The sequence below is a fragment of the Triturus cristatus genome, chromosome 10, assembly GCF_964204655.1.
Source record: "Triturus cristatus chromosome 10, aTriCri1.1, whole genome shotgun sequence".
Taxonomy (NCBI): domain Eukaryota; kingdom Metazoa; phylum Chordata; class Amphibia; order Caudata; family Salamandridae; genus Triturus; species Triturus cristatus.
The window spans coordinates 1,032,808,081-1,032,831,382 of NC_140593.1; the positions used below are offsets into that span (position 1 = coordinate 1,032,808,081).

General features: G+C 42.8%; 1 protein-coding gene across 1 annotated transcript in view; it reads right to left on the reverse strand.

The window, feature by feature from the left end:
* UMOD (uromodulin) overlaps positions 1 to 23,302 on the reverse strand; it is a 256,077-nt gene that overhangs the window by 122,892 nt on the left and 109,883 nt on the right. The window contains exons 8-9 of the mRNA XM_085629081.1: positions 12,904 to 13,041; positions 12,794 to 12,808 (exon numbers count right to left, since the gene is read on the reverse strand). Coding sequence (XP_085485207.1) covers positions 12,794 to 12,808; positions 12,904 to 13,041 — 153 coding nt within the window. The remainder of the gene's footprint in view (positions 1 to 12,793; positions 12,809 to 12,903; positions 13,042 to 23,302) is intronic.

Below are 23,302 nucleotides of genomic sequence, written 5' to 3' on the forward strand. Positions count from 1 at the left end.
TGGGGCTCAGGAAGCAGGTTTCTGGCACCTGGCCTGGGAAAAAAATTAAATAGGGTTTTTAAAGCGCGTGTATGCTGAGGCGTCTTAGCGCGAGAGCTGACAAATCCTAAAACAGGGGGACAACAGGAGATTAGGAGTTGGGTGCAAACAACCAAGTTTTGAGCAACTTTCTGAATATTTGTCGGTTGTTTGGCATCTTAGGTTCAAAGGCAGAGTGTTCCAAAGTTTAGGGGCCAGGTAGACGAAACTTCTACCACCCCACTTTACGGTCTTCACTGGGGATGACCAACAATGAGTCAGTCGATGATCTGAGACAGCGTTGAGGAACATGCAGTCTAATTCAATTGTTGAAATATACCGGTCCAGTCGCATGGAGGGTCTTATGGACGATACACATGGGCTTGAATTGTACCCTTGCCTGGACGGGCAGCCAGTGCAATTCTCGGATCACTTTGGACACTGAGCTAAATTTGGGTAGTTAAAGTAGCGATAATGCTGATGCAGTTTGTGATTGAAGTTTGCGTAAAGTAACTTTATTTGCACCTAAGTAAAGGGCATTGCAGTAGTATCCTGGATAATACTAGGGTCACGATCACTGTTTTCCTCAAATCCATCGGGATAAATGCAAAAAAATTCTTATAATCTTCAGGTTGTGATAACAAGATGATGTAATGCAATTGACCTGATTTGACAAGGATGGCTGATCATCAAGAAGGATGCCTAGACTTTTTACCTTCTTTACAGGGGATGGGCAGGATCCTGCCCCTTCCGGCCACCACACTATACTCCAGAGGTCTGTGTTCTTACCTAAGAGTAGTACCTCTGTTTTATCGGTGTTAAATTTTAAGCAGTTATAACGCATCCAACCTATTATATGAGCCATACAGTTGTTGAATCTTTTTGCAACGTCACCAGGGTTTGAAAGAGACACCACTATTTGTGTCATCAGCATAACAAATAGCAGTGAAACCGTGGGAGCGGATGAATTTTGCAAGAGGGACCACTTAGGCATTGAACAAGGTTGGTGACAGTGAAGATCCTTGGGGCACTCCACATGGCAGGGCATATGGATGTGATTTGTGGCCACCAATTGTGACTGTTTGTTCTCTGTTTGTTAGGAATGATTCAAGTATCTTAGAGGCTACACCAGTGATCCCCATTTCGACTAAGCGCCGAATGAGAACATGATGGTTTACCATGTTGAATGCCACTGAGAGGTCTAACAAAATAAGAATTGCCTTTCCTCCTCCATCTAACTGGCAGCGGATCTCTTCGATGGCTACAATATGAGTGCTGACTCTGGTCCATTTTATCGTTTGCTTCCAGGAAATCTTGCAGTTCTTCATTTAGCGCTTTTACAAGAATTTTGGAGGGAAATGGCAGGCAGGAAATTGGCAGATAATTCTTGATCTCAGTGGGGTCTAGAGAAGGTTTTTTTAAGATGGGATGTACTAAGGATTTTTTCCAAATATTTGGGAAAGATCCAGCGTTTAGTATGTTGTTTAAGAGAGGTGCTAAGTGGCATGCTATGGTGTTAGGTGCTAAGTGGAGGACCGTAGCCGGACAGAGGTCCAGTGGGCAGACTGATTTGGTAGTCATGATAAGTTTCTCCACTCGCTCGTGCTTTAGGCGGCTGAAACAGCTAAGCTGACCCTGCTCAGTCTCTTCCCTATTTTCTAGAACATCTGTTACGTCTAGACAATCTGCGAATCGATGGCTGGAGAATTCGTCAAAGACACTTTTTACTTTGCGGAAGAAGAAATCAGCAAATTTATTACAGAAATCAGTGTTGGGCGTATACTGTTTACACTCGTCTACTTTAGATAGAGTTGTGATTGTTTTGAACAGTTCTCTGGCAGAGTTCTTTGCGGAGTTAATTTTCTCTGTATAAAAGCATGATTTTGCTGTAATAACAGCTTTTTTGTAGTTTTCAATAGCTTTCCTGTAATAGTCTTTTTTTCTCTAGCGAGTAATCATTTCTCCAGATTCGTTCTTCGGCCCTACACTTTCTTTTTAATACTTTCAATTCCGACGTATACCACAGTGCAGATGGTTTCTCTCTAAGGTTGCATTTCTGTTTTTCTGGCATACGTTTGTTAACCTCTGACTCGATTCAGCTTTCAAAGTTGCGAGCTGCAGAATTCGGGTTAGTACTTAGGTCAGGTGTGGTTAGAGATAGAGCCTGGTCTAGCTCTAGATTGGTTAACTTATGCCAAGTTCGACTTGTAACTGTGTTGTTATTACGTATTTTAGAAACCTCTCCTGGGATAGTCAACTCAAAAATATAGCACTGTGGTCTGTCCAGGCCATAAACATAGCTTTGTGAAAGGAGATCAATGCATGATTAGTAAAGACACCATCAAGGGTATGGTTCCCAATCTGTGTTGGTTCGGTGACAATTTGGTGTAAATCAAAGCTCTTTAAACAGTCAATTAGGTTAATCGTGTCTCTACATACCAAAGATTCCAAATGGAAGTTAAAATCTCCTACTAATGTGAAGTTTGAACCGCTTGCCACTGAAGATATCCTGGGCATGCAAGATGAGGATACTAGATGGAGCATCCCCTCACTTTCTCTTAACCCCGTAAAAAGATGGTCCCCGGCTGTAATTCAAATGAATGCCCTAGTATTAGAATTTGGCTTAAGAGCTACCAATGGGCGCACACCCTCGGATCTAGTGGGCGCTAATACCTTTAATAGGGTTGGCAGCCAAAGCAGAATCGATTACATCTTGATCGATAGGAAAGGATGGAAATTTGTTGTTGATATGATCATAATACCATCAATCAACAGCGACCACAACCCTCTGTCCCTCAGCTTGCGGGAGATTTGGCATAGACAGGACACAACCTCTCATTCAGGATTGCAAATGATGTCCAAGATACTTCACCCCTCTAATTGCGGCAGATTCCTTAAATGGTCTAAAATTGTCCTCTGTGACACAAAACTTGCCACGTTGGAGACTATCCTTGTTGACAATACCTCTAGGCTTTCTTTAGTCCCTAAGGACAATTCCAGCCACACCGAAGTCTATGAGGAAACTATGAACGCAATTGGCACTTTATTCCTTGACCTTAGGAAAAAACCCAACCCCAGAGCCAAGTCGGAAAATGAGTGGTTTAACCAAGACTGCAGACTTAAGAAAAACAGCTTAATCTCTGCAATTAAATCCAACAACCCCGGTGAGGTTAGGCAAGCGAGGCTGCTTTATAGGCAAGCACTCGCTTCCGCTAAAAAAGACTGGGATGAGCAGCGCTGGGTTTCACTAAAATCAGCGAGCCAAGCAAAAAATGGCGAGCTATTTTGGTCTATCCTGAGAAGATCTGCTAACCATGCCCAGGCCCAAATCCCTAACCACATCATGGATAGGGATTGGTTTAATCACTTTAGGAACCTGTATGCGGGGGCGGACGTTGCGGATGATCCCCCCACCTGCCTAAGGTCCACAGCTGAACCTCCTGAGCCTACCCCATTCCCAAGGATTGAGGAGAAAGAGGTCCAAAATGCCATTGGCAGGATTGTATCCGCTAAGGCTCCAGGACCAGATGGCATTCCTGGAGACCTTTTCAAAGCCAACACCGAGGGTTGGGCCTCGTTTTTTACAATTTTTATTAACAGCTTATTGAATGGATCACCGGTGCCAGAGTCCTGGAAAGGTGCAGAAGTAATCCCCATCTTTAAGAAGGGCTCCAGGGGTGACCCGGCGAATTACCGCCCAATCAGCCTTATTGACTCTGGCCAGAAATTGGTCGGTAGGGTCCTCCTGGAGAGGATACATTCATGGGTGGATGAAAAAGGGATCTTAACAAAGTTCCAGGCAGGCTTTAGGGCCTGCACTAGCACTATTGATCAAGCATTTAGACTAATGCTTCTTCACTGGAAGACGGTAACCATCGGTAAGGGCGCTTTATACCTTGCGTTCATTGACCTCAAGACCGCCTTTGATCTGGTCCCTCGCGATCGCCTGTGGTTGATTCTGGAGGAGCTGGGTATCGCCTCTTACATTTTGAAACTTCTTATTCGAATGCACGAAGAGAACTTCGCTTGTATTCGATGGGGAGCCCAGGGTCAGAAAACTAATAAAATACCAGTCAATAGAGGGGTTCGCCAAGGATGCGTCTTGGCGCCAACACTTTTCACATTGTTTGTGAATGGTGTGGTTTCCTTTCTGCTCGAAGTTGACGCGGATGTCCCCGCTTTGGCGGCTGACAAAGTCCCCGCCCTTCTTTTTGCGGACGACACGCTTTTAATTTCAAAAACGCCGTCAGGACTACAGAAGCTTTTACAGCGCTTCTCTTCGTTCTGCGAGCGGAGAGGTCTTGTCATCAACACCACCAAAACCAAACTCCTCTATTTCAATCCCTCCAGATCCTCCAGCTCCACTCTGACCCTAGATGGGAAACCATTGGAGCGTGTCAGGGAGTTTGATTACTTGGGAATCAGAATCTCTGACAGGCTCAAATGGCAGCCCCACATAGATAAAATGGCACTTAATCATAAACGGGTAATTGGAGCTCTGGGGAAGGAATTCCGTGCCTCTATCACCAAACCCATTGCTCCTGTATTAAACATCTATGCCGCAAAGGCGGTGGGCAGCGCTCTTTATGGCGCGGAATTATGGGGCTTCAGCTGTGTAGACTCTCTTGTGACCAATGAAAACAAGTTCTTTAGAGAACTTGTAACTCTCCCTAGGGGTACCCCAACCAAACTACTCTTGAGCGACTTTGGTAGGCGCTCAATCAGAGATTTAGCCATCCTTCGCCCTTTGTTATACTGGGCGCGGTTGTGGCGCACCCCTGAGCTTTCAAATTATGCAGACGGGCTCAGGGAGGTTATGAATATGCAAGGAGCACATAAAATCGAGTGGCTCACAAATATTAAGAAACTTTTGGCTGCAAGCGGCCTTACCTCTGACCGGCCCCTGGGGGCGCCAATATCAAAGGAGGAAGCCAAACGAGCTTATTGGGCTTGGGTGGATGCTTCGGAACTAAGGGATCCTAACATTGGAAGGCTGACAGAGGCTTTTTACCACCATAAACTCACTCCTCTTTTTGAATCTTATCTTGATTTTATCACCAAGCCTAAGGATAGATCTGTTTTTATCCAGTTTAGATTCGGGACACTCCCATTACGTGATCGTACTAGCAGGTGGAAATCCCCCCACAAGACCCTTCCTGATTGCCCCTTCTGTACTGGCACTATTGAAAATACCTCCCATTTTTTTTTCGCCTGCCCAGCGTATTTATTACCTAGAATGAAATGGCTTAGGCCTGTTTGTTTATCACTAGGAACAAGGGTTCACACTGAAGCCATGAGAATCCTTAAGACCTCTACCAACACTACTATAGTTTGTGGGGTGGCCAAATTTCTAGGTTGGGCATGGCTACTGAGACAGAGATTTATTAATTCCAGCTAACCTTTTTATCCTTTTTAACTTTCAAAGCTGCAAAATTTAATAAGTTCTTAGATATTTATTGTATAGTATCCAACTGGATTTTCTTACGACATGCTTTTAAAATGAATTTGTAAATGTTTGTATGTACTTTGTGCTTTTATGACATCACATGTCGAAATAAAGCTTTATTGTTGTTGTTGTTGAATTCCCTACAGGAATCCATAAGACTCTGAATGGAAGATACAAAACTGTTCCTAGCACCAGGTGGCCGATAAACTAGGATTCCATTGAACTCTGTTTTATTATTTATTTTAAAGGAAAACATGATGGCTTCCTCCTCCAATTAGGGGATGCCTGTCAAAGATGCCTTGATCTTGTTACGGTGGGCAATAGCGACTACCCCTCCCCGTTGCTCTTTTCTGTCTATTCGGAAGAGCTCATAACCTTCAGGGATTGCCACCTTAAGGTCTGGATCAGAGAGGCTGTTTGTCCAGGTCTCTGTTTTCAAAGAGTATGTCAGGATTATGCTGCTCTAAAAAGTCTGCTAGTTCGTACTTATGTTTGGACAACGACCTGATGTTTTATAATACACATGTAAAAGTAGAGCCTTGTTGTTCATGAATGGGAGTAGGAGAATTAATATTGACCCTTTGTTATGTTCATATCGTCACTGCTACAAGTTACAAAACTGCAGGTGGGACGGGACCAAACAGAGGTACACCTAGAGACATTCATTCTGCATACATTTGGTTTGTTTACTGCAAGTTCCTATGTCCAGTAGAGCATCCCTTGAGTATGATCCGTTAAAATTTGGGGCAGGGGTTCTGGCGCATGGTGCATTCCGGCCACGGACAGGCGGAGACGGGCTTGCCTTTGGCGAACCTTCGGCACGCCTGCGGCTCGCCCGCTGCGCGATCGCGTCATCGCACTTGTTTTATGCATCTGGGCAGCAACAACTAGTCTGCCAACAAAGATGGCGGCCACACTCTAACTTGTGGGGACAGTCCATCGTGCAGATGCTATGTGTGGACTGTTGCAGTCAGTGAGCTAAGCAGTCACAGGTAGGCGCATTCAATTTCAACCACAGTTTTCCAATTCAATTAAAACAACAGTTAAAAAATGTTCAGTGCAAGCAAATTCGAACAGCGATGTGTGAGATTATTTTAAAAACTTAACGTTTCCCCGAAGAACCATAACCCGGCTCCAGTCTAGGAAAGGTCAGCGCTGTGTCCGAGTTCTGAGCGTAGGTGGTACACCGACTTCATGTTATGACTACTGTAACTTTACAATGTAACCCACAGGTTTGCCTATTGTGTTTTACACCACATCTGAATGGTGCAGTTGGTAAATTTGTCAGAATTGCACTGCTACTGACAAAATGGAGGGTGGCAATGAAATGGGAAAGTACGGCGGGTCCACTGCCAGAACACTGGATAGAAGACTTGGTGTACTGCAGCGAAAACCTCCAACTTTACGCAGAGGAGTTGCCGGCCCCTTCGCGACCCAAGGACATTTGGGAACCGCTAATGCACTATCTGCGGACAAGAGATCAATCAACACCAACAGATAGCGAAGATGGATAACACCTTACATGTATATTTATTAATCTGGCAAATGTAACAGACAGTATGATTGTATCCGAGGGCAAATGGGCAATAGGAATGGCTAGCCACATGCTGTTTGTTTTTCACTGTTCTTACTATGTATGCAAGTTTGTCTTTGTATACAGACTGAGAAACCAATAAAAAAATATATTAAAAAACACCCCACCCTATTCCCTTACAAACCCACCAACCTGCTAATAAAAAAGTAACTACAAGCAAAATAACATAAAAACTCTTTAAATATATTTCCAAAACAAAAAACAGGTTGTTTGAAAGTTCCCCTTTTGGTGTGACTAATGCTGCTGTTCATTTATTACTCTGTGCACTGGTAAACTTCTAATCAGGGACCAGTGCATGTGCTCTAACCCCTAAACTGTGGTCAAATTGCCTAACTACTATTTGGCATATATAACTTTCCCTTTAAGGCCGTAGTGTATATTGGGCAGTAATACACCCATGGCATGGAAATTTAAATGGCACCTATGGACTGCAGGACTTATTGTTCCATACACTAGTGAGACAGGGACAACATTTGTTCAAGCCTACTAGAGTAGCCTGACTGTTGCAGTTTGACTACTCAAAATAACCCCTTTTGACAGGCACAAACCACCCTTTTAAATATTAAAAAGTTACTCGTATGCAGGCCTAGAGGCCACAAGGGAGGGTGCATGGTATTTTAAAGTGGGATATGTAGAAATGTATTGTTACCATGTACCTACAGTGACAAGGCCCCCAAAGCAATTTTCACTGTTGAAGGCTCTTGCTGGCCTAAAAACAAAACTAGAGTGCAGATTAAAATATTAATTCTGCTATCTCAGGTTATGTACCAGCTAGAAAAATAGCTCAAACTCTGTTTTTAAAATATATTAAAGCCCAATTTAACGAATGGAGATGTTTGTATTTGAATTAAATATTTAGGAAACTTAGCTTTTAGAAAGTCACGTTTTCACTGCCTGTAGGTTCTGGGAGCTAATTCACGCCAGTTCTCCAGAGGCTGGCTAGCCACTTTTTTTACCTTAATGAGGTATGAAAACTATTCCGAAAGGAAAAGTAGCTTTTAGAAAGTTACCTTTATCCTGCCTGAAGCTCCTGGAGACCAATTTACATTAACTCCTTAGCAGCTGGCCAGCCAGTTATTGATGTTTTTGAGGTATGAAAACTGCTGCCCAAGTGCAAACAATTGCCTGGGTGTGGAAAGGTATTTTTTCCCCTTGAAGGAAGACTAGTCAGAGTGTACCCAGAAAGCTCTTTAACTTTTTGAGGGGCTTGTTCGTTCACAAGAAAATGTAAGGTGATACCTGGAGAAGGCAATCATTTGATCCACTAGCCAGACTGGCACCAATCCCAGTTGAAAGGGAGATACTCCCAGATCCTATTTTGAGTGATCACAAAGGACGAGGCTGCCTAATTTTCCTGGCAACACTTCTGGGTGGGCACGCAGGCTTTGCACAAAGGTGGAAGGGTTTCTCCAACTTTAATTTTATGAGTAAGGAACACTGTCATTGTTTGCAGTCAGACAAACAGGAAGTGTTGCAAAAGAGTGTAGGCTTGACCCAAGGAACCTTTATCCTATTCATTAGGAAGAGGTCACCACCATCCACTAGCTGGTGTCACTCATAAATGCGACACTCCAAGCACACTCCAAATAACACTCTCTTGACCTGTGGAAGAATAGAAGGACTGCACCTGGTGTTTGAGATCTGTCAGGTATTCTAAAGGGCTGGGCCTGTTGCCATAGGCATCCTTTGAGTCGAAGGGACCTACTGCGTGGCTATAGTCAGACAACAAGCTGAAAAAGGCATTTTCACCAAAGTTCCCAGCTGAACAGTAGCAACTGAGTTTCAACCATGCTGGTGGCCTCTGCTGGAATGAGTCTTCACCCCCAAGTGCTATTCCTGAAGTCCTGAGATCCTTGGCTGTAGCTATCTGAAATCTCCTAACACCCCTTAAAAGATGGAACTTTGATAAAAGGTTTGGACTTCCAGACATCCAAACAAGAGATTCTAATCACCAAGCCAATCCATCCAAGGCTTGACTTCAATGGGCTAAAAAAAGGTTTCACCAGCTTGGAGCTTCTTTGCAGCAGCAAATTCATTTAAGCAGGCCCTCAGTGAGTAGGTATCTGGCCTCCAGTAACTCATCATCAGTTGCAGTCTGAAACCTTGCCCTGCTGAAAGATGCTGAGCCCTGAAAAAGAAACTAAGTGCCAAACAGAAATAATGTCCAGGAGAAGGCACTTTTCCTGCAAAAACCAAAGACTTCAGCCAGACCTCATCCAACAGCTATCCAACTTAGCAAGGACTTCCTTTGATATAACCTACAACCTTATCATCGCTGGAGGATTTGGCCTAATTTCATGATTCGGTATTTACCGAATCGGTAAAATTACCGAATCGGTAATATTACCGATTCGGTAAATACCGAATCATGAAATGAGATGTAGGGGGAGTGTGTGGTGGGTGTGGGGATTCGTTATTTACCACCAACTAAAGGTTGGTGGTAAATGACGAATAGGTGAAAAAAGCATTTTTGTGCACGTTTAAGTGTGCAATGTGGCAGACATACATGCCCTTAGGGCATGTATGTGCGCCACATGTGCACACATGGCCGAATCAGGGGTGCAACAGGGTGTCAATGTGACACCCTGCCACCCTTGCATGTGCTCCCCCATTACCGAATCGGTATTTACCGATTCGGTAATGAGGCATACCTTCCCATCAATGGGAAGGTATGCCTCATTACCGAATCGGTAAATACCGATTCGGTAATTACCGAATTTTTTTGAATCGGTAATATTTACCGACTCATTACCTACATTGCATTTACCACTTCATAAATACCGAATCGGTATGATTCGGTATTTATGAAGTGGTAAATGCCAGCCCACCTACATAAGGCCCAAAGTCCCAAGGTAAAATCTCTACCTGGATGAGTCTGTTTGGTATATCCGACCCACGCTTCATTACGGTCAGCCTGAAATCTACGGTGAGTCCCAGGATACCGTGACAATAGACTATCATTTGTGGCTTGTGCTTTTTGGTGCTATTTTACTTTAAATGTTCCAAAATTCATAACTCTGGTTCCATTAATTAGAGTTTTGTGTTTGGTGTAATCCTGTTTGTTTAATTTCACTCTAGTTTTCTACATTGCAGTGGGCTTTTTATTGTGTTATGATTTGGATTTGTTAACTGTGTTGGTTCTTCTAAATGCTTTACACATTATCTTTAGGTTAAGTCTGTCTGCTTTGTGGCATAACTACCAGGGACTAAGCTCTGGTTTAAATTACTGAAACCTTTGATTGGACCTAACAAGTTAGTCATTTTATTACTTATGATGGAGTACCATTCACCTCAATAAATTATTCACATTAGACATATGTGGCATTAAAATAAGAACTTGAAACACAGAACTTGATAAAACACAATAAAATAATTAAATATCAATATTACAAACAACTATATTTAAAAATGTACATTAGAAAATATTCTTACCTTTAATATTCCTCCCAAGATATTCTTGATTTCAGAATATTTTTGGCAATATATTTTTGTCAATCGATATATATCATGATGAAACACTACTCTTTAAACTACTAATTCTTAGTAAAAATCTGTACATCATAAGGGGAAAGAGTGACATGGAAAGTCTCTGAATGAGTGGGTCATTCTCAACATTTGAAAATTGCGAATATTCAATTTGTCAGGGATGTATTACTTTGTTGTGCAATGAAAAGGCAAAACCAACAGGGTGAGTTCTGGTACTTTTATCCCTTTTTTAAACCTTAAAGCGGCAGACATCCTGCTTTAGGCCTCAGGCCTAGGATTGATGGCCCTGTTGAGTGGGCAGAGGAAACAGAGCTGTAGCTATTGTTGGTGCTGATGGTGCAGTGGCACTATGGCCCAGTGATCTGAGGGACCAACTAAACCCCAAGTACAGCTATGTTACTATGCTTTCCTCCATGCATTATGGTCCAGTGCACTCTTGCTGTGCTAGTATTGCTTTGGGCCTCAGAGCAATGACCCTTGGGAGGGGGAAACTGAAGCAGAGGAGACACCTTATCTTGGACCTTGAGAGATAGGGGGTAGCGGCTGAAGCAAGACGAGGACCCCTTTTTTTTAACAAAGGGCAGACACGACCCACTTCGCAAGGCAGGACCTATCATTAGTGCAGCAGGTACAGTGGCACTGGGGCTCAGGCAGGGGTGGGGTCCACTGCATCACCGTTATGACTGTGTTACTTTACAAATGGGGGCTCAATTTATATGCTACTATTATGGCTGTGGATACCCTTGCTATACATAAGGGGCAACACCTGGGACTTAATTATTTTTCTGAAAGTGACAAAGAGACAGTTTCTATATTGGAGTGATGCTCAGGCATGGTTCGGGTAACGGTAAAAGAGGTGCGGGAGACAGCCTTCTACTCAGAGCAGCTGCTATCATTAATTTCCAGGTGCAATTTCATTGGGACCCAGGAGTGTCAGGGGTTCACCACCCCGGTCATGAGGAGCAGTGTTTTAGTCAGTTTCTTTTATAAGTCTCATATTTATTATAAATGACTGACTCCATCCACGTCTACATTTAAAGTACATCCCATATAATGACCCACCTTCTGGCCATCTCTTTGACTGTATACATGGATCTGCTCCTTTTCTATTTCTCCTGGGTCCCATTACTTTGAGGTCCTAGGGGTCAGGACCATCCTGGCTCTGCAACGGAATGCAACCCTGCTGTTCTCCTCTCTGCCGCCCCATCAACTCATCTGAAAAGATGTCTGCATGTAAACAGTGGCTGGATTGGGAGGGATCTATGGGGACCCCCATGCTTCTTTAATTTTTCAATAACTGTTATCATACTTTTTGTTAAAAGACAATCGTACCAAGACGTTTAATGCAGACCTTGAGATGTTTCTGACTGAAAATTAAGAAAGTGTTGTGTCTCCTGTGCTGTGTCGCAGAGAAAGGGAGAGGGAGCTATGAAAACTGGTCATCTCACCAGTGTGCCTGCTACCTGAAAAAAATGTAAATATGTGTAATTGCTTAATCAGCAAATGCAAAGGCTGCTTGGAAGCCTTACATACTTTAATTGAACAAGTCACTGGACGCTTCAAGGTGACAAAGATATATTCATTTTGAGGGGTAATGTAAAGGGTGGTCAGCTGAGTTCTGCACTGCATTGGTTTAATTTATACTTTGAAAAATGTTTGCACTAGGTACAGTCTGATTGCATACTGCTAAAATATATACATTGAAAGCATTTATTTTACTGTAAACATTAAGGGGCATATTTATGAGCCTCTTGCTGTGCCATAGCGTCTCTTTGTGTGATGCTCAGATAGCGCAAATCACAAAATCATATCTATGAGGTCACGCAAAGCCACTTTAGCTGGCTTTGAATGGCCTCATATATATGGATTAAGGCAAGGCAGAGCAAAATGCTGCGTTGCCTTACTCTACAACACACATAGAAAGAGGAAAAAGTCGCCCAGAATAGTTTTTGTGCAGGAAGGTGCCACTTCCTGCACAGAAACAATCCTGCTGACAGCACAGGCACCCTTGCTATGCTGAAACGTGTTAAACCAAAGAACAGGCCAGAAAATGTACTGCTATTACACACCTGAAATTGGTTTCCTGAAATAGACTGAATAAGTCTAGGAGACATCATAGAGACACATAAAGATCTGCACATTGTTGTTGCTACCAACTCTCAGCATAGTTACCACCAAGGAGTATGTCATCTGGATGCCCTTCGACCAGTATCTAATAAATTCCTTCTTTACACAAAAAGTACACTTACTTGATATGTTTGTAGCTGTAAAACAATGAGAGAAAATTGAAATTAGAAAACCATTCCTAGTAGAAAGAGGCTGGTTTGACAAGTTGTCTGTTGGCTTGATCATGGTGTACCTGTGAACCCTTCAACTCGAATGCTATGAGCACTTGCAGCACTGATGTTCATCGACCAGATGCCAACTTGAGGGTTCTTCACTTGATACATTGATCCCCAACTTTCTGAGATGATTCTGGTTGGCTCCACTTCTCGAGCTAGATACATGAATAAAAACATTTGGTAAGAATTAGCTTTGAAACTGCTATGTGAATAAATTACCAGAACATTTTGAACTGGAGGTACAGAGCCTTCCTTGGAACTCGATTGCCAAGAAGATTTCCTTAAAGCCACTGTGAAAGAATACAAATGCGGCATCATTTGGAGTGAAATTAAAAGCCATGTTTTGATGAATCCAACAAGTTTAAATTAGTTTGACAGTGGTTGGACAAGACTGTATGAAAGAATGGTAATGTGCATGCATTTCGGGAAACTGAGTTCATTATTAATTAAAATCTCATGGATGGTATGGTCATCAGTGAGTAACTCTGGAGCAACTATAAACCTAGGGTTCGCTGTGGGAAGTGCCTGGTACTGATGGGTTGTGTTTTTATAGAGTTTCCAACCCAAGGGTGAAAATATACTGCATCCCTCTGAAAACTTTGCCATTTCACAGTCTAATTGTGACTAATAAAAGCTTGTAGAGAAAATACACATTTTCAGAAAGATGAGGATATTTAGAAGTTTGTAGCCCAGATTCAAAGTTACAATGATAGAGTTCGGTGTAGACTGAGACAACCATCTGCGTGAGCGTACTTCGACTACTCCAGGCTGTAGATGTAATAAAATCTAGCATTTAATGGCGTGAATGGATCAAGGTACTGAAGACATTCCTCGTTTGACCATCCCTGATTTTGCCCACAGGAATCCCTTGATGTACTGATTTCAATCTGTCTGTTGCTCTAAAGAAATTGATCTTTGCCAAGGGACAGATGCATGGACAACATAATCTGGTTCTTACCTTGCATTGGACTACAGTTCCAAAAGATATAATGACCAGTACCCTACGGTACTAGAAGGGTAACATCCTTCATAGACATCGTGGCAGAAAAAGAATTTCCCCTATAATAAAGGCAATAAGCACTTAGGGGCTAATTACGATTTGGTGGGTTTGACACCGACGTGCCATCAGTGTCAGACCCACCGACATCTGTACCTGCAGTCCGCCTGCCGCATTATGATGCAGCAGGCGAAGGCATCGGGCAGAGGGTCTGTCCCCTGTGCTACCAATTGGCTCAATGAGCCCGCTGATGTGTCGGAAAGATACCATAATCCCCTAATGATGGCGGCTCCTCCGTCGGGATTATTATGTCTTTTTCCTATGGCGTTTCTATGTCCCCCCCTAAACATCCCTGCACCGTGTGGCAGGCAGCATTAGGTACCTGTCACACGGCAGCTTGTGTTGCGGTCCTTTTCCGGCTGCCGCACAAGCTGCCATATTGAAATGGATTTTTCCGACCGCCCTATGGGTGGTCGCATCCAAATTGTGAGGTCGGAACTGCCGACCTATGGTCAGCGGTTCCAGACTGATACAATGTCGGGTGGATGCAAGTCTGCCCGACATCGTAATCATCCCCAAGTCCACAAGTCCAAAACTTGATGGAAAGAATAGAACATGAAGAAAGCAGAGAACCTACTCTCAGTGGTAATAACAGTGGAAATAGAGTTACTTTCAAGATACTCTGCATAACGCTAGATAATACAGAACTCATGGCACAAATTACCTGAACATGCTAATTCAACACTAACACCCAACACTACACTTGAATGCCAGATAGCAGTATCACCCCAGGTCCATTCAACAAAAAGCATTTTGATGGGAAAATACTGGCAGCTCAAGGGCCTGCAGCTTGAAGGCATTGAAATTGGTTGTAAGGTAATAGCACATTTACTACCAGTCAGAGGAGAACTAAACATTAATCTAGTCTGTCTGTTTTTTCATATCAAAATTCAACCTCAATGCTTGCCTTTCAGAAAGGACTCAAAATGTCTATATTACCAGGAAAGTGGAATTCATTTGTGCTCGCTTTACAGACTACCTACAGGCACTGCTGGAAAGTGAGCCTCAAATCAAATACCCCTGACCTTATGCTGTGGCACCAACAGTGTCTAGGTGAATTCTACTCCCTATCTCCTCCATCTGTGAGCAACAGGCAGATTCTGAACCAATCCCATGCCTGAACTCTCATCCTTACCTCTTCCTCCCATGGAAACTGTGTGGAGTTTGGAGTTAGATAGCAGTCATTCAAGATAATAATAACAATAAAAATAATAATCCACATTTGTAAAGCGCGAACAATCGCCCGTAAGGGTCTCTAGGCGCTGGGGGCCATCAGGAAGATTAAGCAAGCTATTGCCCAGAGTCACATGGTGCTGGGCTAATCTGCCGCCGGCGATCGAACCGTGATCCCCAGATTCCGGCGTCAGTCGCCCTGGCCGCGACGCCACACCTGAGCTGCCCATTAAAATAATGTGCTTTTGTTCATAAAAATTTGCCATCCTAGTATTAAATTTCTCGATTAGTCACCTTCTTCTCAGTCTTCGTGGTGGTACCCAGTTTCTGATCCTTAGGTAGGGTGCATATTCTGTTCTCCATATTTGGTATCAGTTACCAAAGAATGATGAATACCACTTCAGCAAACATGTAGAAAACCATTCCTTTATTTGACTGATTGTAGTGACAATTCAGTGGCTGAGCAAAAGAAATGGGTTACTTAGATTGGAGTTATTTAGCCTTGAATCGCTATTTTCCTATTTTTCTTTATGCGTAGGGTGGTCTGATAATGCTAGTGTATCAAATGGGTTGAGCTTGCCTTTGTGCATTTTGTATGATTTTCATGAACTAAATTGTCTCAAGATGCTGCTTGCTGGATTGTGGGTGTGCTAAGGGAATAAAGCACATGGCTGATTGCTCTCAAGTGTTTGCTTTGTGTACACCAGTAAGCAGGTTCGTCCCACAAAGCCGTCTCTAATAGTCAAAATGTTAACTGCAATATCTTTAACCATATGTATCTAAGAACATTTAATATCCTTCCAGATATCATTGAATTGTTCCTATTTTATAAAATATTGGACATTCTCAATTGATTCTTATTTCTTTAGCTGTCTTGCCAGTCTATGGTGATCCAGAACATTAATACACTGAGGAGCCTGATGTAAAAAGATTATTTATAAGAAGTTGTAAATTGCATCAAATAAAATGGTTATAGCAGAAGTAGGTGGAATTTTCAGACCTGACTGCTACAGAATGTTTTGCTATTTTGTGAACAAACTTATGTATTAATAGGTCGATTTTCAAAAGACAAATTCATAGCAGGTCACAATTCAATCTGTCTTATTCATAGGCATGAGGTAAGGGGAGTCACAGGCATGGTGGCCTGCCAGGGTAAGTAGATCACCATGTCTGTGATTGCTGTAAAATAAAGCAGTCTTTTTTTTTTACTTTAAGTGCAGCCGGATTTATCAAAAAAAGGAAAATGGGATGCATTTAAAAAAGAAATGTAAAAATGTACAAACCTTTTCTTAGGAATGGGCAGTGGCCACAGGACCAGTGCCTGCTTCTAAAAATGATTTTGTCAACATTCACAAAGGGGAAGGTGGCTATTGAGGACCCCTTCCAGTTTGGAAATGGTTACCAACAATTTGCATTTGGTCATAAAATGTTAATGTTTTGAGTCCAGATTGTGTATTTTATCTGGAATCCAAATTGTGATTCACTAATGTGTTACCGAATCACTCTTTGGGTTTTGTACATTTAAAAATGCCATGTTGCAGTTGCAAAGGTTCAAATTTGACCTTTGTGGCTGTGAAATTGCTTTGTACATCCAGGCCCATAATCTTAATAATACTACACACTGAAAGGCTTTGGAACAGCATCCTAAATAGAGTGAACTTTTGGAGTGTCATTCACACTTTAGTTCAGCCCTCTGGACAGCATTCATAGAGGGAGAAACTGAGTGAGCCCCCTTCAGTGTCCCTGGCTGATAGGCTATGTCAGTCATAATTTGCATCAGCCCATTAGACTGCTAATCACTGTTTGTCTTCTGAGACAGTGTGAAGGATGGTATCTACTGCCACATTCAAAAGGAAAAACCATTGCCATACCCTCCTTCACCCTCTAAATCACTGTTTCACTCCGGATCACAGCGATACCAGCTCCTCCATTGTGCTCACAACTCTTCCTCTGATGCTTGCTAGGCACTCATTTGTGCCTAGCAACTACCTGACAGTTCCTCTACTGTGCTTGTTGACCCCCTCATTTGGTGTAGAGCATTCCAAGATTCTGCTATTCCCCACTCTCCTTATCAACTCTGGCTCATAGTAGTCTCTGTGTCTGTTCTGCTTCTTCCCCCATGTAACTCCACTAACACTTTTGCCAGGCCGCTCATAATTTTGAGATCTTCACAAGGTAGTACCTCACCACCACCTTCACCATTATTACCACCACCACGACTACCCTACCACCACTGACACCCGACCATTACAATCACTGACACTACTACCATTATCATAGCGCTTACCTCTGCTACCACCATTATCACAACTGATACCACTGTTACCACCACAATACATTAACATCATTACCCCATCAACACTATCATTGCCCCCATTACTACCACCATTAGCATTAAACTCACTAGTACCACTATTACCACTGCTACTGCCAAACATTGTTGCCACCGTTTCCTTTAGAATCATCATTACAGTTGTAGATTGTCACTTGTGTTTGCCCCCATTTACAGCCACGTATGATCCTGGCATTATAGGCCATCCTTCCCCTTCCATTCCTTAGTCAGGGCATTACCACCCTGGATGTTATCTGAGATGGTGTGGGAGGCCATGGTGCTCAGTATTGCTGTTGTCACGTGTGCTGCCTCATCACCAGCACAGCCAATCCTGTCTCCATAAGGGCATCCAAAAAGCTGTGACAGTATGCCGTAATTGAGTGGCAAGCTACAGCAGGTTTCATGCATCCAAGGCACGTTTCAAGGATCCCGGGATTCAAGGATCTACTGCAAGATCCAAAGATCCCACACCCAAAGCATGGCCAGGTGCTTGACCTTTTTCCCTGGTGATGGAGAGGAAGCCTCTGCTTGGGTTCTGCTCTTGACCAGTATTCCTCTGCTTGACTTGTACTCTTCACATATATTCCAGCTGATACAATTTTCCTCAAATCAGAATCTGATTTCATCTTCTAAGAAGCTTTCTGCTTGTGACACATCATGGAATTCCTTCTGCAATGTCACTTCACAGGATTGTCTGAACACTTCAACCTCTTCCAGCATTGTCTTTAGAGACCTCAGGTTAGTGATTTGCTCAGTAGAGTTCAATTTATTTGTTTGGATCAAGAAACTGCCTTTGATTTGTGATCTGCCACTTGCAACTATATACTGAAACTCAGGGGCTGATTTAAATGTTGGCAGAAAGGGTACTGCATCACCACTGCTTACGACCTGAAGGTCCATCCACCTCATTTAGAGTAGGGTGGACCTTCAGTGTGTAAACAGCAGAGACTATCTCCACGGCCTACACACATCTCCGATGACCTAACTTAGTAAGGGTTGTCAGAGGTTAACCATGTGTCCACAACCCTCTTTGTTGTGGGCAGACACAGGGCCAGTTTTCACTGCCCATCACTGCCATGATAAGTTACCCCATACCATGGAAGATTGCTCCCATAGGAGGGGCCATTGTTTTTTTTTTTTTTTAAATCCCGTTTGGGGGAAAAAGTTAAAAGTTTAACGTATGGCTCTGTCATGCTGACAGACCATCCATTAAACTTACAATGTATTTGCAGACACCTCTGTGTCGGTGGTTTCTGGAAATGCTAAAGGTATCTGCAAGGGCAGCAAACATCTCTAAATCAAGCTGGCATAGTACCCTCACCTTGCCAACATTTTAATCATCCTCCCTGTCTTGCCTTCTGAATTGTGCTGCAAAAACTGTCTCTTGTCCTTCACTGAGTTTTTAAAATCTTGAGTGAACCTTTGCTTCTGTTTGATTCCTCAAGTTGTGAAGAGTTATCACCTTTGTTTAGGACTTCCAAACAGGACTAGTCTCAATACGATTACCATGGCTCTGTCAATATACTGGTACTGTGCTACAGATGCCCCTTTGAGCAAAGGATTTTGGGTGTTTTTTTCAGTTTCTGTAAAATGATGCCATTCATGTGAAATCCATGTGAAAGGAAAACTGCGTATAACTGAAACTGAAATATGAGCTGGAAGAACAGTAGTCTTGTATTCTACTTAATATATAAAAGCTGCCACATTTGGAGAGGCTGCAGTGCACCTAAGAGAGCGGCAATTTCATCTGCTGAGTTGTATGACGACAGAACAACATCTGATGTGTGCCTTAGCTCATATTCCTATCCTCATCCTGCCCTGACCACCATCAGTATAGAGCAAAATCTTGGAACCATTTTCCACTACTGACTGAGAAGGAGACTGATGGGTTCCAAGTTATTTCTGCAGCATTATTTGGATCTGCAGATTAATGGTAACTTGAGTCTGACAATTAATATCTCCAACAACATTGCCACTAAGATTACCACTACTATTACCATCACCATTTCTACCATTACCACCAATAGTATTACCCTTACCACCACCATTACTATTGCCTCTATTACTAACATTACTGCCACCATCACCAAAACCAAGATTTCCACTATTATTACCACCACCATTACCATCCCTATCACCTTTGCCACTGCCACCTTTACCATCATTATCACAAACAGATTTGTCACCACATTACCTACTATTAGACATCCTTGACAGTGCTACATTTGTATACTTCCGAACCCTCATCATGTCAGTACAGCCTCACCCTCAAGACTCAAACCCACAGTAAATAACTTACTCCCTTGTTCTCTTATGTAAGTCAAGAGATGTAAGTGGTTTCTGGTAAACAACCAACTCGGTCACAACCATATCTAATCCGACTTTGAGTCTGCCAGTGAGCATCTTGCTGAAGAGTAGGTCAATCATTTTAATAAAATATATGGCCCTCCGGATGACAATAATTTAAATCCTGAGGGCCAGATATATTTAAAAAACACTTTGCGATTCTCAAATAGCGATTTTTACTATTTGGTAACCGAAAAATGCTATGTATGCAGGAATCCCCAAAGATTTGGGGACTTCTTAGTATTACCTAATAGCGATTTAGTAAATAGCTAATCGCTATTAAGTAATATTACTCCATTTGTTCCTATGGCCCAAAAGGCCCATAAGGTAAATGGTTTTGCATTAGCTAATTTGCGATTACCTAATTGGTATTCGCAAATTAGCTAAGGCAAAGCCAAGGGTGCCCGGGAGCCTATGGCCCTCAAAAGCATCCTAAAAAAAGAAAGTGTGCACATGTAAAGCACACACATGCCCTAGGGGCATGTGTGCACTACATGGAACTTTGAAAAATGCTGCTTTGAGCATTTTTCAAAGTTTGTATATGGTTACCATCAGCTTGAAGTTGATTGCAATCAGCGTTTCATAAATGCAGTTTGCAATTAGGAAAGGCTTCTTACATGTGCATTATGTATTCTCAAATTGTGATTCCCTATTTGCGTTCGCAAATTTGGTAGCCGGAATTTTTTTGATTACCTAAATTACGAATACAAAGCCTTTCATACATAAGGAAAGGCAATTTTGCATTCGCAAACAGACAAATTTTCCAATTCACACCGATTGCGAATTCAAAATAGTTTCACACATCTGGCCCTGAGTCTTTTACCCCTGTCTTCCCTCTTTCAATTGAATTTATGCTCACTGAAGTCACATCTGCTATTATGATAGGCCCTTGTAACAAAGTTTTGGGCCCCAAAGGGATTCCCATGGACCTATATAAAGGGGAGGCTGAGTTGTGGGCACTCCTTCTTACCAACATAATTAATTCAGTCCGTAAAGTGGGGTTGCCCACATCCTGGCGATCCACCACAATAGTTCCTATTTTTAAAAAGTGTAATTGGGATGATCCTCGGTATTACCACCCAATTTCCTTGTTGGATTCAACTTTTAAAGTCCCAGGGTGTATTGTCTTGGACAGGATTATGGCTTGGCCTGCGTAATCCATCATTTTAACAGAGGCCAGTATGCGTCCTGGAAAGGCACTGGCACATTGGAACAATGTTTAAATTTACACCTAGTAATCAGTAAATATGCCTATGTGAAATCTAGCCCTATACATGGACCTGGTATATACGTTTGACAGCATAAACAGACCCAGATTGTGTTTTATTTAATTGAGTAAGGGACTGGATAAGGATTTGGTGATCTTCCTTATAGGGTCACACACAGACATATCAGCCTCTGTGAGGTTTGGTTCAACAAGAGTGTGTCTTAGCCCCCATACTGTTCCTTTTACATATAATTGATCTGTATTCCTGGCTTAATGAGAGGGGGACAGACATGCCCATGGTTGAGAACACACTTTTACCTGCACTCCTTTATGCTGACAATGCAGTACTAATTGCAAGAGCTCCCAGTGGCCTAAAATGCTGGCTTTTGTATATTTTATGGACAGGTTCAATCTTGATACTAATTTAAGTAAAGCTTTTTTTATGATCTGAGGTTGTAAACAAAATAGCACTTTTCCATCAAGAGGCATCACTTAGCAATGTTTCCCGCAGTCGTTGATTTTTTCCTTAACCTGGCAACTGATATGGGAGTAAACCGATTACAACCTTTACGGAAATTCTAACCATAAATGTCTCCATCTTATATGTTTTAGCTCCAATATTCTGGGGATATAGGGATGTTAGTAGCCGCCAGGTAAAAGAAAATCATTTATTTTAGCGTCTGCTTGGGCTAACCCCTAGGACTTCTAAGTTTGTGATCCACAAGGAGCTAGGAGCAGGTTATGTAGAGAATCCGTGCAAGCTATCACCACTTTTACTGTGGTGTTACTTATGTACTACCCAGTATGTATCATTAAATACGGATACTATTCAGAACTGCTGGTCCTGTGGGCATGGATTAAAGATCCATTACATTAAGTCTGGTGTTAAATCCTTGGAAAGGGGTGTGTATTTAAGTAAGTCTATAAATTCTGAGCTTGGATAAACTGTAGGTAAACAGAATGTCATTGATAACAAGAGGAGAGCAAGGTCCATGTTGTAGGTCCAAAAAGGGAAATAGAGAAAATGTGTGATTATGTCAACTTCCAGAATGGAACCAAACCTAACCCATCAGAGTTTTCTATTTTAACCAGGCTTAGAGCTGGTTCCATATGTTGGCATTTAAGTTTTCCTCGGGACCAATTTGATTCAGGCATATCAACTTTATGGCCATTGGATGAATCATCACAGTAATTTCTGTTGCATTTTATGGTTGTTTTGCTGTGTAACCTCTATGATGGGCATAGGCATGTTTTGGGTAAACTAATTTTGAAGGATACGGGCATTAGAAGGAGAAACCAGTCCTAATTTTTTCTTCAAACACCCTCATTCCCTATTGTATGTAGCATGGTGTCTTCCTTTCTAAAAGCAGATATTCGTTTCCAGAAGCCATTAATGTTTTTCATTTGCATCCTTTGTATTTTGAATATTTTTAAATGGAATCTTTTAAATGTCTTATATGACTCCCTATGGGGAGCTTGTTAAAACTCTTCCCTGCAATCTCTTGCCCGATGTCTGGGGGCCGCCTTCGCCAGTAATCACAGGAGCGGAAGAGAGAAATCGGACTCCACTTCCCTCACCCCCCGCGGCGCGCAGGCCGCCGACGCAAGTTTCCTGCGCCAGGAGGCGCATAAAGGGATTCCCGGGCTCCCGCGGCGTGGGAGCTCATTAAAACTCTTACCTGCAATCTCTTGCCCGTTGTCTGGGGGCCGCCTTTGCCAGTAATCACAGGAGCGGAGTGATCGGACTCCACATCTCTGCACCCCCGCGGCGCACACGCCGCCGACGCAAGTTTCCAGCGCCAGGAGGCGCATAAAGGTATTCCCGGGCTCCCGCGGCGCGGGACGCGCTCGGGCGTGCCCGGGTAAAGCCCGGGCCAAGTGCGGGCCCGTCTGCCCGTCACTGTCAGGAAGAGGCAGGGCAGGGCCACCCCCCTTTTCACCTATTATTAAGGTCCTCTATACAGGTACTGTTGTCCCTTTTTCTATGTGGTATTATTTGGCCGGTAGTTAAGGTGACGTTTTGACACCTGTATATCCCCAATGTTCTTTTCCTTGATGGACAAGGCGTGATTATTCCGTTACCCACTAAACCTATCCTTGCAAGATTGTTTGGACTAGAGACTCTGTCCCTTGTACCTGGATATTGCACTGCACTTTGCACTTTAGCGCCGTTTATTGATTAACCATTTTCATTGTTGCTGCTAATTTGCACCTTGCACTTTGTGAGGAGTATAACTAAGGCCCTGAGGAGCCTTGTTTTTGTCACTTTAGCAATCTGTGCTCTAACTTTGAACTGTATTT